Source organism: Polyodon spathula, chromosome 2, assembly GCF_017654505.1.
Source record: "Polyodon spathula isolate WHYD16114869_AA chromosome 2, ASM1765450v1, whole genome shotgun sequence".
In the NCBI taxonomy this organism is placed as follows: domain Eukaryota; kingdom Metazoa; phylum Chordata; class Actinopteri; order Acipenseriformes; family Polyodontidae; genus Polyodon; species Polyodon spathula.
In genome coordinates this window covers 108543295-108557980 of record NC_054535.1, presented here as the reverse complement: position 1 = coordinate 108557980, position 14686 = coordinate 108543295, and the positions used below count along the sequence as shown (strand labels likewise).

Sequence of the window (14686 nt, the reverse complement as noted above, 5' to 3'; positions counted from 1 at the left end):
TCACTCAGCACTTAGCAGCAGATATAAACCTTAAAGCTGAGGAGCGTATTTCACTCAACACTTAGCAGCAGATATAAACCTTAAAGCTGAGGAGCGTATTTCACTCAACACTTAGCAGCAGATATAAACCTTAAATCTGAGGAGCGTATTTCACTCAGCACTTAGCAGCAGATATAAACCTTGAAGCTGAGGAGCGTATTTCACTCAACACTTAGCAGCAGATTGTGAGGCGAGAGTGTATTAAATGGAATGTCCAGACAGTAATTTATGTTTACAGAAATAAAAAAAATTATTTTTATTATCTATACACAACAAAATAATTAAATAACAAAAGAAAACAAAATGGTGTGAGGGAAGGAGTGCAGGGGTGAAATCCAAAACCGATCGTGATGACTCGTCTTTAATCGTCTTTGTGGTAAACCATACATAAACAAAAAAAGACAAAAGAAATGTTAGTTTTTTTTTTAAAAAATCCCGCTGCACCAAACTAGTCTCTCCCTCCACCCGTTACTCCTCCTATTTTACTTTCGGACCAACCCCGAACACAGTAGTATGTTCCCTTTAGTATGCAATGTCCCGCCTCTGTAGTCAGTGGAACACCAATCCCCAACTGACAAGTGTCCTTATCCTTCACTTGACTCCAGTGGCTGGAATTTACATACTCGTACTTCCGCCCCTCACCAAGGTGCCGCCCCTCAAAAGATGACTTTTGCCATGGTCACGAGATCTTGGTAAGGGAAGTCCCGAGTTGGTTTGATGCCATCTACTGTCGGGAGGCTGAATCACAGACCGAAATCCCTTTGACTCATCACACAGATATAAACCTTAAAGCTGAGGAGCGTATTTCACTCAACACTTAGCAGCAGATATAAACCTTAAAGCTGAGGAGCGTATTTCACTCAGCACTTAGCAGCAGATATAAACCTTGAAGCTGAGGAGCGTGTTTCACTCAGCACTTAGCAGCAGATATAAAACTTGAAGCGGAGGAGCGTATTTCACTCAACACTTAGCAGCAGATATAAACCTTAAAGCTGAGGAGCGTATTTCACTCAGCACTTAGCAGCAGATATAAACCTTAAAGCTGAGGAGCGTATTTCACTCAACACTTAGCAGCAGATATAAACCTTGAAGCTGAGGAGCGTATTTCACTCAACACTTAGCAGCAGATATAAACCTTGAAGCTGAGGAGCGTATTTCACTCAGCACTTAGCAGCAGATATAAACCTTGAAGCTGAGGAGCGTATTTCACTCAGCACTTAGCAGCAGATATAAACCTTAAAGCTGAGGAGCGTATTTCACTCAACACTTAGCAGCAGATATAAACATTGAAGCTGAGGAGCATATTTCACTCAACACTTAGCAGCAGATATTTGCAGCCAAGCAAAAAAAGAAAGTTAACCGCCCCTCTGGGATGGTTAAAAAATCAAACCAGACTTCAAACACACTTGTTTAAAAAGCGAAAAGCCCAGGCTGCCCTCCATTATCAATGAACAATCTGCTTGGGCCCAGGCCTTTTTCTGAACCAGAAACATCAAGACAGAGCTGCGCAGGGATCTCTCCCTGCAAACAGCATTCTCTCTGGGGCTTTTACATGAGTAAAGCACCTGCTCCTCTACTCTGCATGGCTGCATGTACTCATTGAAGTTTGTAAATCATGACACTATTATAGAAGACAGTTACTGCTGTAATCCCAGGGTAGAAGCTTGGTAAATCATAGGCAATGCAAAAGACTTTGAGTCCAAATGTCTGTCAATGAAACATTTTAGTATTTCTACGATTAGCCGTGTTGAGGGTTTAATCATTACGGATGAAGCATTGTAAAGCACAAGATAGATTTTGAAAGCACTTGAATGGCTTGTACAATTACTTGAAACACCTTTCCGAAGGGTATTATCAGAGGTAAGCTTCGCAGCGCATGTCTGTTGCTGGTGTTTATTATCAGAGGTAAGCATCGGAGCGCACGTCTGTTGCTGTTTTTTTTGCAAGCCCAGCAGTATTTAAATCAATAATCTCCCATAGCGGGACAGGGCAAGTGAACAAAGTAAAACGCAGGCTGTAAGCTGCGCTAGGTTTTCATTAAAGCCAAGCCAGCTCCCCTGTGAGCCCCTCCAGGGATTCATTACTGTATCTTCATCCTTCTTTTTTAGTGACGTTCTGACATCATTTTGTTTGTTCGTCCAATTTCTATGAGGTTTGAAGGTGCACAAGTCCCTGTGCTTTAAAACCCTGAGTTATTGTTTTATTGCTTTAATCAAAATGTAATGAAATTGCAATACTGTACTTGTAAACACAACTACTGTTCGTTTTACAACCCTTTACAATAAAAGCAGTTTCCCATAGTAAGAGCAGAGCACAATGTAATAAACACAGTGAAAGCATGGTAAAGCACAGGCAAGCATTGTAAAGCACAGAGAGCTACACAGGCAAGCATGGTAAAGCACAGGCAAGCATTGTAACACCAGAGAGCTATACTAAATCACTGGCAAGCATTGTAACACCAGAGAGCTATACTAAATCACTGGCAAGCATTGTAACACCAGAGAGGTATCGTAAAGCACAGACAAGCACTGTAACACCAGAGAGGTATAGTAAAGCACAGGCAAGCACTGTAACACCAGAGAGGTATAGTAAAGCACAGGCAAGCACTGTAACACCAGAGAGGTATAGTAAAGCACAGGCAAGCACTGTAACACCAGAGAGGTATAGTAAAGCACAGGCAAGCATTGTAACACCAGAGAGGTATAGTAAAGCACAGGCAAGCATTGTAACACCAGAGAGGTATAGTAAAGCACAGGCAAGCACTGTAACACCAGAGAGGTATAGTAAAGCACAGGCAAGCACTGTAACACCAGAGAGGTATAGTAAAGCACAGGCAAGCACTGTAACACCAGAGAGGTATAGTAAAGCACAGGCAAGCACTGTAACACCAGAGAGGTATAGTAAAGCACAGGCAAGCACTGTAACACCAGAGGGGTATAGTAAAGCACAGGCAAGCACTGTAACACCAGAGGGGTATAGTAAAGCACAGGCAAGCACTGTAACACCAGAGGGGTATAGTAAAGCACAGGCAAGCACTGTAACACCAGAGAGGTATAGTAAAGCACAGGCAAGCACTGTAACACCAGAGAGGTATAGTAAAGCACAGGCAAGCATTGTAACACCAGAGGGGTATAGTAAAGCACAGGCAAGCACTGTAACACCAGAGGGGTATAGTAAAGCACAGGCAAGCACTGTAACACCAGAGAGGTATAGTAAAGCACAGGCAAGCACTGTAAAACACACAGAGAGCAGGGTAAAGCACAGGCAAGCACTGTAACACCAGAGAGGTATAGTAAAGCACAGGCAAGCATTGTAACACCAGAGAGGTATAGTAAAGCACAGGCAAGCATTGTAACACCAGAGAGGTATAGTAAAGCACAGGCAAGCATTGTAACACCAGAGAGCTATACTAAATCACTGGCAAGCATTGTAACACCAGAGAGGTATAGTAAAGCACAGGCAAGCATTGTAACACCAGAGAGGTATAGTAAAGCACAGGCAAGCATTGTGGTGGTCTCCCCCATAATTCCTTTCGTGTCCGTTCGTGCACTTGTGTAACACCTAGCCTATACTAAATCACTGGCAAGCATTGTAACACCAGAAGTAAAGCACAGGCAAGCATTGTAACACCAGAGAGGTATAGTAAAGCACAGGCAAGCACTGTAACACCAGAGAGGTATAGTAAAGCACAGGCAAGCACTGTAACACCAGAGAGGTATAGTAAAGCACAGGCAAGCACTGTAACACCAGAGGGGTATAGTAAAGCACAGGCAAGCATTGTAACACCAGAGAGGTATAGTAAAGCACAGGCAAGCATTGTAACACCAGAGGGGTATAGTAAAGCACAGGCAAGCATTGTAAACACCCGTGTCACAGCAATTTATTGTAACACACGAGGGGTAATTTTATAGCGGTATAGTAAAGCATATTAATAAACATGGCAAACCCTGTTAAACTATGCTTATGCGCTATATAAACATGGCAGCAAAGTGCATAGTTGCTGTGCAGATTTACTGTGGTTCACTTTAATACAATAAGAAAACCAACATTCCTACAAACAATAAAAGAAACCGTGTGATCAGATGATTGATTCCAGCGTCAGGGCTATTCATTACATTGAATTACATGCCAGTGCGTCCAGATGAGAGACAGAGCTGCCATGTCAAAAAGCAGTTCCAGGTAGCAGTCTGCTCAATCCAATTCACTGCCATAAAAAAATAATAACACATTTATCATTTAATCACACAGACTTGCTGAGTGGATATCGTTGTTTGAAAATAATATAGTTTGCTTGCTAGCTAGCTTGCCCCGGGTCTGTCTGCACATCATGTAGTTTCACATGCTTGTGCAATAATATGCATTTACAATGCCAATTAAAACCTACCCCAGTGCTGGAGAATGCCCCATCATAATTTCCATCGCAGTTGCAGGACAATCTGTTTAACCAGCCGCTGTGTGTTTTGCACATTAGAGGGCGCTAAGTGACTAGAAACTGGAATTGCGTGCAGTATTAACACATATCCATAAATATCCAAAGTTTGACATACAGACAGATGAATGGCAGGCAGACAGGCCCCTCCATATCCAGATAATCTGATAGCTTATTCTAAATAACGTTAGTACCAAGCTTCATTACAATTGAGCAAGCGGTTGTCCAGATATAATCAAACATGTAAGTGTAAAGTACAGCTGGATGGATCAGGGCCGGATTAAAGGACGAGGGGGGGTCCTAAACTAATCCAATTGTGAGGGCCCTATGCACAATAGCTTGTGAAACAGTGTTGTAATTAACAGCCTGTAGGTAAAGTGTAGACAGCTTTCAGTTCTACTTCAGATGCATGTTCACCATTTAGGCCTTGTAAAACAAATACAATGTGTAACACATAGTGATCTTGGGCATCAGTCCACTCGTCAGTGCCGTCTGACAAGCCACCAGACTGTGTTACCCATTCCATAACCTCCTGCGCGTGATACTCGCCAACTATAGTTAAGTATTCACATCTCAGCTGGGCTGATGAAGGAATCGCTCCACCATTTGCTATACTCAGTCTGAAGGATTTACGTAACTTTTGGTTGTCCAATTTTTCGATATTTGCACAAACAGACGCCTCTGTCAGGTCAGAATGTAACGTGTTTCGTGCTTCACGGTTTTCAGTGGACTTTGTAACATGGAAGTCACTGTTTCTTGTTTCTTTTCAGTAAAGCAGTCACAGTGCTGCTCTGGCTTTCTGAATGCCTGTCAACAGTATCGGTAGTGATCTACAGTAAACCTGCAGGACGTTCAGAAGAGCTTCCTTCCATCGCTGTGTAAGACTTCTGCTGGCTACTGCTTTACTTTTCTTTCCATTTTCTTGTTTACAGTCTATTATTTTAATTTCCCCTCTAGATTGCATATACTGTAGTCACATGCCATAATCACTGCAGGACTATGTGCATGGTGAATGTTATGCGCAGGCGCACAACAGAGCTGTACAGTTTAGTTAATGTGATTTTTTTTTTTTTGTATGAAATAGAAATAATTATGAAATGTATTTTTATTTCTTAAGAATATTGAAAAAATTGCTGTAGTGGGCTAATTTCACGATTCCCGCTCAGTATATAAAGGGAGAGAAATAACTTCTATGGATTTAGCCCCAGTTCTGCTGTGGGTCACTGTGGGCCCCTGTTCTGCTGTGGGTCGCTGTGGGCCCCTGTTCTGCTGTGGGTCTCTGTGGTCCCCTGTTCTGCTGTGGGTCGCGTGGGTCCCAGTTCTGCCGTGGGTCGCTGTGGGCCCCTGTTCTGCCGTGGGTCGCTGTGGGCCCCTGTTCTGCCGTGGGTCGCTGTGGGCCCCTGTTCTGCTGTGGGTCTCTGTGGTCCCCAGTTCTGCTGTGGGTCGCTGTGGGCCCCTGTTCTGCTGTGGGTCGCTGTGGGCCCCTGTTCTGCTGTGGGTCTCTGTGGGCCCCTGTTCTGCTGTGGGTCGCTGTGGGCCCCTGTTCTGCTGTGGGTCGCTGTGGGCCCCTGTTCTGCTGTGGGTCGCTGTGGGCCCCTGTTCTGCTGTGGGTCTCTGTGGGCCCCTGTTCTGCTGTGGGTCGCTGTGGGCCCCTGTTCTGCTGTGGGTCGCTGTGGACCCCTGTTCTGCTGTGGGTCGCTGTGGGCCCCTGTTCTGCTGTGGGTCTCTGTGGGCCCCTGTTCTGCTGTGGGTCTCTGTGGGCCCCAGTTCTGCTGTGGGTCGCTGTGGGCCCCTGTTCTGCTGTGGGTCGCTGTGGGCCCCTGTTCTGCTGTGGGTCTCTGTGGTCCCCAGTTCTGCTGTGGGTCGCTGTGGGTCCCTGTTCTGCTGTGGGTCGCTGTGGGCCCCTGTTCTGCTGTGGGTCGCTGTGGACCCCTGTTCTGCTGTGGGTCTCTGTGGTCCCCTGTTCTGCTGTGGGTCGCTGTGGGTCCCTGTTCTGCTGTGGGTCGCTGTGGGCCCCTGTTCTGCTGTGGGTCGCTGTGGGCCCCTGTTCTGCTGTGGGTCGCTGTGGGTCCCAGTTCTGCTGTGGGTCGCTGTGGGCCCCTGTTCTGCTGTGGGTCGCTGTGGACCCCTGTTCTGCTGTGGGTCGCTGTGGGCCCCTGTTCTGCTGTGGGTCTCTGTGGTCCCCAGTTCTGCTGTGGGTCGCTGTGGGTCCCAGTTCTGCTGTGGGTCGCTGTGGGCCCCTGTTCTGCTGTGGGTCGCTGTGGGCCCCTGTTCTGCTGTGGGTCTCTGTGGTCCCCAGTTCTGCTGTGGGTCACTGTGGGTCCCAGTTCTGCTGTGGGTCGCTGTGGGCCCCTGTTCTGCTGTGGGTCGCTGTGGACCCCTGTTCTGCTGTGGGTCTCTGTGGTCCCCAGTTCTGCTGTGGGTCACTGTGGGTCCCAGTTCTGCTGTGGGTCGCTGTGGGCCCCTGTTCTGCTGTGGGTCGCTGTGGGCCCCTGTTCTGCTGTGGGTCGCTGTGGGCCCCAGTTCTGCTGTGGGTCACTGTGGGTCCCAGTTCTGCTGTGGGTCTCTGTGGGCCTCTGTTCTGCTGTGGGCCCCTGTTCTGCTGTGGGTCTCTGTGGGCTCCAGTTCTGCTGTGGAATTGGGAGTCAGATCTGTGTAACTGGCTGGGCTGCTCTTGTTTAAGAACTGATTTTCTGTCTCAGTGGATGCTGCTTCTGCTCCACGGCAGTGGTGATTAAAGACAGACAATTTGTCTTACCACCACTCCCCCTGAAGATTAACATTTAGATGTGCACAATCAAAAGTAATAGATACTTGAGCCTTTGCTAACAATGAAAATGAGCGGTGAGCCGAGGATACAGATAATAATTGGGCACACTAAAGTGGGGAGAAAACCATGAAATTTACTCATTTCTGTGTAATATGTAGTTCCCTTTTCTGAAAGAGTAGTGTACATATACATGTTTTGTATCACATAAAAATAAATATAGTAAACGTTTTCCTTATTGACAACATCAGCTGTTGTGTTTAGGAAGCTGGCAGCCTTTTTAGTTTGCTTACAAACACACTACATAGAGCGGCACGATTTCTTTAAAATGTTTTAACAAAAAAGCCAGCTGCTGCATCAAAGATTGGAAATATTTCTTCTAAAGCTCGTTCTGTCCAGATAGAACCTCTATAAAGGAGGAATTAAAAAATGAAATATTCTACAGTTCAGCTGTTTTTCAGTTAAGCATTTAAATATTTAGGAATTTAGAATATTTAGGAGTTACTATACAACCCTTGTTGTATAATAACTCTAGAGAATATAATCCATTTTGAATGTGACAACACAATGTTTCTTGCTTTTAATAAATATTATGTTTAATCGTGAAATATCATGAAATAAGCCATTTTTTACCATGAAAACAATCCAACCCTACTCATCTTCCATGGACACCACAATCCCGTTGAGCATGTATAGGATGAACTTGAACAAGCACGATCTTCTGCCTTCTTTTACTGGCTGTGATCAGGGCACATGGTGGCTCACGTTGATATTAGGTGTAGGTTCTAAAAAATACAGACAGACGTATATATATATATATATATATATATATATATATATATATATATATATATATATATAGTGCCTTGCAAAAGTATTCAGACCCCTGACCAATTCTCTCATATTACCGAATTACAAATGGTACATTGAAATTTTGTTCTGTTTGATATTTTATTTTTAAACACTGAAACTCAGAATCAGTTATTGTAAGGTGACATTGGTTTTATGTTGGGAAATATTTTTAAGAAAAATAAAAAACTGAAATATCTTGCTTGCATAAGTATTCAACCCCTGTGCTGTGGAAGCTCCCAGTTTGCACCGATGAAAGAAATTGCCCTAACGAGGACACAATTACCTTACCATTGGCCTCCACCTGTGAACCATTAAAGTTGCTGTCACATTTTCTGGATAAAAACCCCACTGTTGAAGGATCATTGGTAAGGCTGTGAATCTGAAGGAAAATGAAGACCAAAGAGCATTCTACAGAAGTTAGAGATAAAGTAATACAAATGCATAGATTAGGGAAAGGGTACAAAATAATATCCAAGTGTTTGGATATCCCAGTGAGCACAGTTGGATCAATAATCAAGAAGTGGAAGCTGCATCACACCACCCAGGCACTGCCAAGAAAAGGCCGTCCCTCAAAACTCAGCGATCAAACAAGAAGGAGATTTGTGAGAGAAGCCACAGAGAGGCCAACAATCACTTTGAAGGAGCTACAGAGTTCAGTGGCTGGGAGTGGAGTAATGGTGCACCAGTCAACCATATCAAGAGCTCTGCATAACACTGGCCTGTATGGGAGGGTGGCAAGAAAGAAGCCGCTACTCAAAAAGTACCATCTGAAAGCACGTCTGGAGTTTGCCAGAAAGCATGAGAGTGACCCAGCTGTGATGTGGGAAAAGGTTTTGTGGTCAGATGAGACCAAGATAGAGCTTTTTGGCCAGAACTCAAAGCGTTATGTGTGGAGCAAACCTAACACTGCCCATGCCTCAAGACACACCAGCCCTACAGTGAAGTATGGTGGTGGCAGCATCATGCTGTGGGGATGCTTCTCATCAGCAGGGACTGGGCATCTTGTTACAATTGAAGGAAGAATGGATGGAGCAAAATACAGGAAAATACTGCAAGAGAATCTGCTTCAGTCCACTAAAAAACTGAAGCTTGGGAGGAAATTCACCTTTCAGCAGGACAATGATCCCAAGCACAAGGCCAAAGCAACATTGGAGTGGCTCAAGAACAAAAAGGTGAATGTCCTACAGTGGCCCAGTCAAAGTCCTGATCTCAATCCCATTGAGAATCTGTGGCACTATTTAAAAGTTGCGGTCCACAAGCGTCGTCCAGCCAACCTGAACAACCTGGAGCAAATCTGCCAAGAAGAATGGGCAAAAATCACTCCGACACTGTGTGCAAAGCTGGTACATACTTACCCCAAAAGACTTAAAGCTGTTATTGCAGTGAAATGTGGCTCTACCAAATATTAATGTGTGGGGGTTGAATACTTATGCAAGCAAGATATTTCATTTTTTTTTTTATTTTTTTAAAAAATATTTCCCAACATAAAACCAATGTCACCTTACAATAATTGATTTTGAGTTTAAATGTTTAAAAAAAAAATATCGAACTGAACTAAATTTAAATTTACCATTTGTAATTCAGTGATATGAGAGAACTGGTCAGTTCTTTTGCAAGGCATTGTATGTGTGTGTGTGTGTGTGTGTGTGTGTGTGTGTGTGTGTGTGTGTGTGTATATATATATATATATATATATATATATATATATATATATATAATATATATATATAATGTACATGGGGCATCTATATCTCAAGCTGTTTTAATTGGTTTGATTTATTTAAAATGTGTAGGGAAATGCTGTAAGGCTTAGCAAATCACATTAAAATGAAACAAACAGCCAGCACAAATACAATAAAACAGGGATTTACAGTGAAACACCTCAAAGCCCTGAAGGCTTGATAGAAACCCTGAAAGCAGCAGCTAACAGAAGATCCAAGAGAAAGGCCAGGCAGTTCCCATCGGACCAGCCTGGCAGTCTCCCGGTCTTTTCATTCCCTTCAGCTGGTAGGCTCCAGGTCAGGGTTGTTGACTTCATTCTGTCTGCTGGGTGCAAAGGTTCCAACCCAGGCAGTTACTTCATTAAATATATTGCAGCGAATCAAAATGGTGGAGTGGCTCACATAGAGGGAAAGCTCATTTTCCACAACCTTTATTGAAATGGGAATTGGTCCCTGGAATTAAGCTAGTTCATTATGTGCTGTAACAGCCATCACCAGACCTCAGAACAGCATGACTTACATAGTGGTGAATAGCAACTAACAGCCCAGTGCACCATCAGGGGTCAGCAATACACTCCAACAAGGAGGGCAAGAGCCCCAGAAATCATTACCCATATCACTAGCAGCTCTACATTTGCATACATCCATTATATAGATTAACACAAGGGGGAGTTGAACTGCTCCAGTGTTATTTATACTAGATTGCAGGGGACCACACTAACAGGTGAGTGGGTGTGCTATACGTGTCTTTACTCACCAGCTGCTGGGAAGATCTTTATAAAAGTTTCCCATAGTAAAAGCATAGCAAGGTGTAATAAAGTGCAGTGAAAGCATGGTAAAGCACAGCTAATCATAGGAAAGAATAGCGAGGTATGTTAAAGCATATAGTAAGCATGGCAAATCAGGGTAAACTATAGTAAATGTATAACATAACCACTGGAAAAAGCATGGGAAAAATGCAAAAATACTGTGGTAGACTTTTATACAGTAAGGGGAGATGTCAAGGTTTGTTTTGTGTGTTTCTGTCTGCCTCCACAGAACATGATCTTCATCCACCGTGGGAAGGAGTACGAGAGGAGGGAGGACTTTGAGCTGCAGCTCATGACTCAGTTCCCCAGTGCTGAGAAACTCAAGACCACATCGCCCCCTGGGGACGATGTGAAGAACTCCCCCGGACAGTGTATCCTACAGCGAGAGGAGACGGGGCGAGAGGAAACGGGGCAGGAGGAGATGGGGCGAGAGGAGACGGGGCGAGAGGAAACAGGGGCAGGAGGAGATGGGGCGGGAGGAGACGGGGCGAGAGGAGACGGGGCGAGAGGAAACAGGGGCAGAAGGAGATGGGGCGAGAGGAGAGGAGGAGATGGGGCGAGAGGAGACGGGGCGAGAGGAAACAGGGGCAGAAGGAGATGGGGCGAGAGGAGACGGGGCGGGAGGAGACGGGGCGAGAGGAGACGGGGCGAGAGGAGACGGGGCGGAGGAGACGGGGCGGGAGGAGACGGGGCGAGAGGAAACAGGGGCGAGAGGAAACAGGGGCAGAAGGAGATGGGGCGAGAGGAGACGGGGCGAGAGGAAACAGGGGCAGGAGGAGACGGGGCGAGAGGAGACGGGAGGAGACGGGGCGGGAGGAGACGGGGCGAGAGGAGACGGGGCGAGAGGAAACGGGGCGCAGGAGGAGATGGGGCGAGAGGAAACGGGGCGGGAGGAGACGGGGCGAGAGGAGACAGGGGCAGGAGGAGATGGGGCGAGAGGAGACGGGGCGAGAGGAGACGGGGCGAGAGGAATCAGGGGCAGAAGGAGATGGGGCGAGAGGAGACGGGGCGGGAGGAGACGGGGCGAGAGGAAACGGGGCAGGAGGAGATGGGGCGAGAGGAGACGGGGCGGGAGGAGACGGGGCGGGAGGAGACGGGGCGAGAGGAGACAGGGGCGAGAGGAGACGGGGCGAGAGGAAACAGGGGCAGGAGGAGATGGGGCGAGAGGAGACGGGGCGAGAGGAAACAGGGGCAGGAGGAGATGGGGCGGGAGGAGACGGGGCGAGAGGAAACAGGGGCAGAAGGAGATGGGGCGAGAGGAGACGGGGCGAGAGGAAACAGGGGCAGAAGGAGATGGGGCGAGAGGAGACGGGGCGGGAGGAGACGGGGCGAGAGGAGACGGGGCGAGAGGAGACTCCTTGACCGGGGCGGAGGAGACGTGCGAGCCAGAAGGGGCCAGAGGAGACTGGGGCGGGAGGATACGGTGCGAGAGGAGACGGTGGCGTAGAGGAAACCCCTCTGGCCAGCCCTGAGCCAGCAAGGAGCATACCCCCGAGGCGACTCTCATCTGGGAGAAGCTTTTGGGAGGATGAAGGAGAAACCCTCTACTTGCGAGAGGAAGACCTCCTCTTGCCCAGGAGGAGAGTGGGGCCCGCTTCCTCCTGGGGCGAGAGAGGAGACGGGGCGAGAGCCTCTCCTCTGCCAGAAGGAGATGGGGCAGTAGCCGAGACGCTACTGTGCGGGAGGAGACGGGGCTTGTCTACCTTTGAAACGGGGGGCCCGGGGCGAGGGAGAGAGACGGGTACGAGGAGACGAGAGGAGACGGGGCGAGAGGAAACGGGGGCAGGAGGAGACGGGGCGAGAGGAGACGGGGCGAGAGGAGATGGGGCGGGAGGAGATGGGGCGAGAGGAGACGGGGCGGGAGGAGACGGTGCGAGAGGAGACGGGGGCAGGAGGAGATGGGGCGAGAGGAGACGGGGCGAGAGGAGACGGGGCAAGAGGAAACGGGGGCAGGAGGAGATGGGGCGAGAGGAGACGGGGCGAGAGGAGACAGGGCGAGAGGAGACGGGGCGAGAGGAAACGGGGAGAGAGGAGACCGGGCTGGAGGGGGGTGTCTGCAGGGTTACAGTTGGAAATGAAGTGGCCATGGTTTTTAGACAGAAGGTAGGAGACAGTTCTCCACAAAAAGAGTGGTGAGGGTATGGAATGGGTTACCAAGGGTTACCTAGTCATGCTGTTGATGTCAGATGACTGGGTTCATTTGAGACCTGACTTGACAAAGTTCTTCGATCTATCAGCTGCTTGGAACGGGGTGAGCACTGATGGGCAGCATAGCCTCCACTCGTTCACGGATGTTCTTATGTTCTGATGAACTCTCCTTGTTTAGCTGTATTAATGACATGAGCAATCAGGCCCCTGCTAAACAGGACTGATGGCATTTATCCTGGCTCCATGAACAAGTCTCTCACCGTCTTCAGCTGCTTCTCATTTACATAACACACAGATCTGGAGGTAAACTGAGGTCAGGGCCAGGTTACACCCAACCTTGAACTAAACCCTAACCTTAAAGACATATCAGATCTTAAAATTGCCATTCAGTCTCGCAGCTGGATAGTTGAAATAATGTTCTCTGTGCAACAGATGGAGCATTCAGTGCCGACAATATCGACCTGTACAGCTTACAGCTGTGGCCAAAAGGTTTGCATCACCCTATAGAATGAACTCATTTTGCTTCATATAGTCAAAGGAAACCTGTTGAATAATGCTACCTTAACACATTGAATTACATGCTGTTTTGCAGTTTTCCATATACTTAACAAAAAATTGACAAAAATGTGAGATTTTAAAATCCAACATGAAATACTGTACTAAAATTATGGCTTCCAGTAGATTTTTGCGATATCATTTTGTAGTTTCTTTGATTACATGATGTTAAATAAAAGATCTAAATTATGTTCATATGTTCACATATATACATTTTTCTTTTTTTTTTTAATTGTCGCTAAAATTCTAATTTATGCAAAACTTTTGGCCAGAGCTGTATATGGTCCCTTTAGGAGAAATGATTTTCCCTTTACCTGGTGTTACTCTATAGCTAATAGAAGATATCCACGATTAGTGTTTGGTGGTCACGCTGAGCCCCGACTCCGATACATGTGAGGGGGGTCTATATGAACTGCCATCACAGCTGCTGTCCCATTGATAAGAACATAAGAAAGTTTACAATCGAGAGGAGGCCATTCAGCCCATCTTGCTCGTTTGGTTGTTAGTAGCTTATTGATCCCAGGATCTCATCAAGCAGCTTCTTGAAGGATCCCAGAGTGTCAGCTTCAACAACATTACTGGGGAGTTGATTCCAGACCCTCACAATTCTCTATGTAAAAAAGTGCCTCCTATTTTCTGTTCTGAATGCCCCTTTATCTAATTTCCATACCCCAGGTACTTGTTTCTTTTTTCAGGTCGAAAAAGTCCCTTGGGTCGACATTGTCAATACCTTTTAGAATTTTGAATGCTTGAATTAGGTCGCCGCGTAGTCCTCTTTGTTCAAGACCGAATAGATTCAATTATTTTAGCCTGTCTGCATACGACATGCCTTATAAACCCGGAATAATTCTGGTCGCTCTTCTTTGCACTCTTTCTAGAGCAGCAATATCCTTTTTGTAGCAAGGTGACCAGAACTGAACACAATATTCTTGATGAGCTCTTACTAATGCATTGTAAAGTTTTAACATTATTTCCCTTGATTTAAATTCAACACTTTTCACTGTATAGATGTGAAGATATTGAAAGCTCTAGCACCATGCATGCAAGTCCTACTACAGTGGATTATTTAGATCTTAGATCTTAGAAGGAAAAAAAAAAGCTTCTAGATCCCTGTACTCCTTTCTTTCTCTCTTGACTGTGTTGTCCCATGTTCTTTAAGTCTCTTGCTCTCCTTACTGTCCTCCCCCCTTAACTGCGGCCTTAGATATCCAATGCTTCACTGTTCAGCCAATCCCGGTGGAAAACAACCTGTTTAAGAACAAGTGTGTCCCCGATCAGATCCTCGAGTAAGTCTGACAGATTCAGGGGTCTCACAGGCTTATAACTGCGCATTCTGATCTCAAAAGACATTTCCTGGTAACATTGT

At 46.4% G+C, this 14686-nt stretch overlaps 1 protein-coding gene across 1 annotated transcript in view; it reads left to right on the top strand.

Moving 5' to 3' along the window:
* Positions 1-14686, top strand: part of LOC121327399 (dedicator of cytokinesis protein 2-like) — a 457752-nt gene that overhangs the window by 426517 nt on the left and 16549 nt on the right. Inside the window, exons 42-43 of the mRNA XM_041271445.1 lie at positions 10847-10988; positions 14525-14606. Of these exons, the coding sequence (XP_041127379.1) occupies positions 10847-10988; positions 14525-14606 (224 nt within the window). The remainder of the gene's footprint in view (positions 1-10846; positions 10989-14524; positions 14607-14686) is intronic.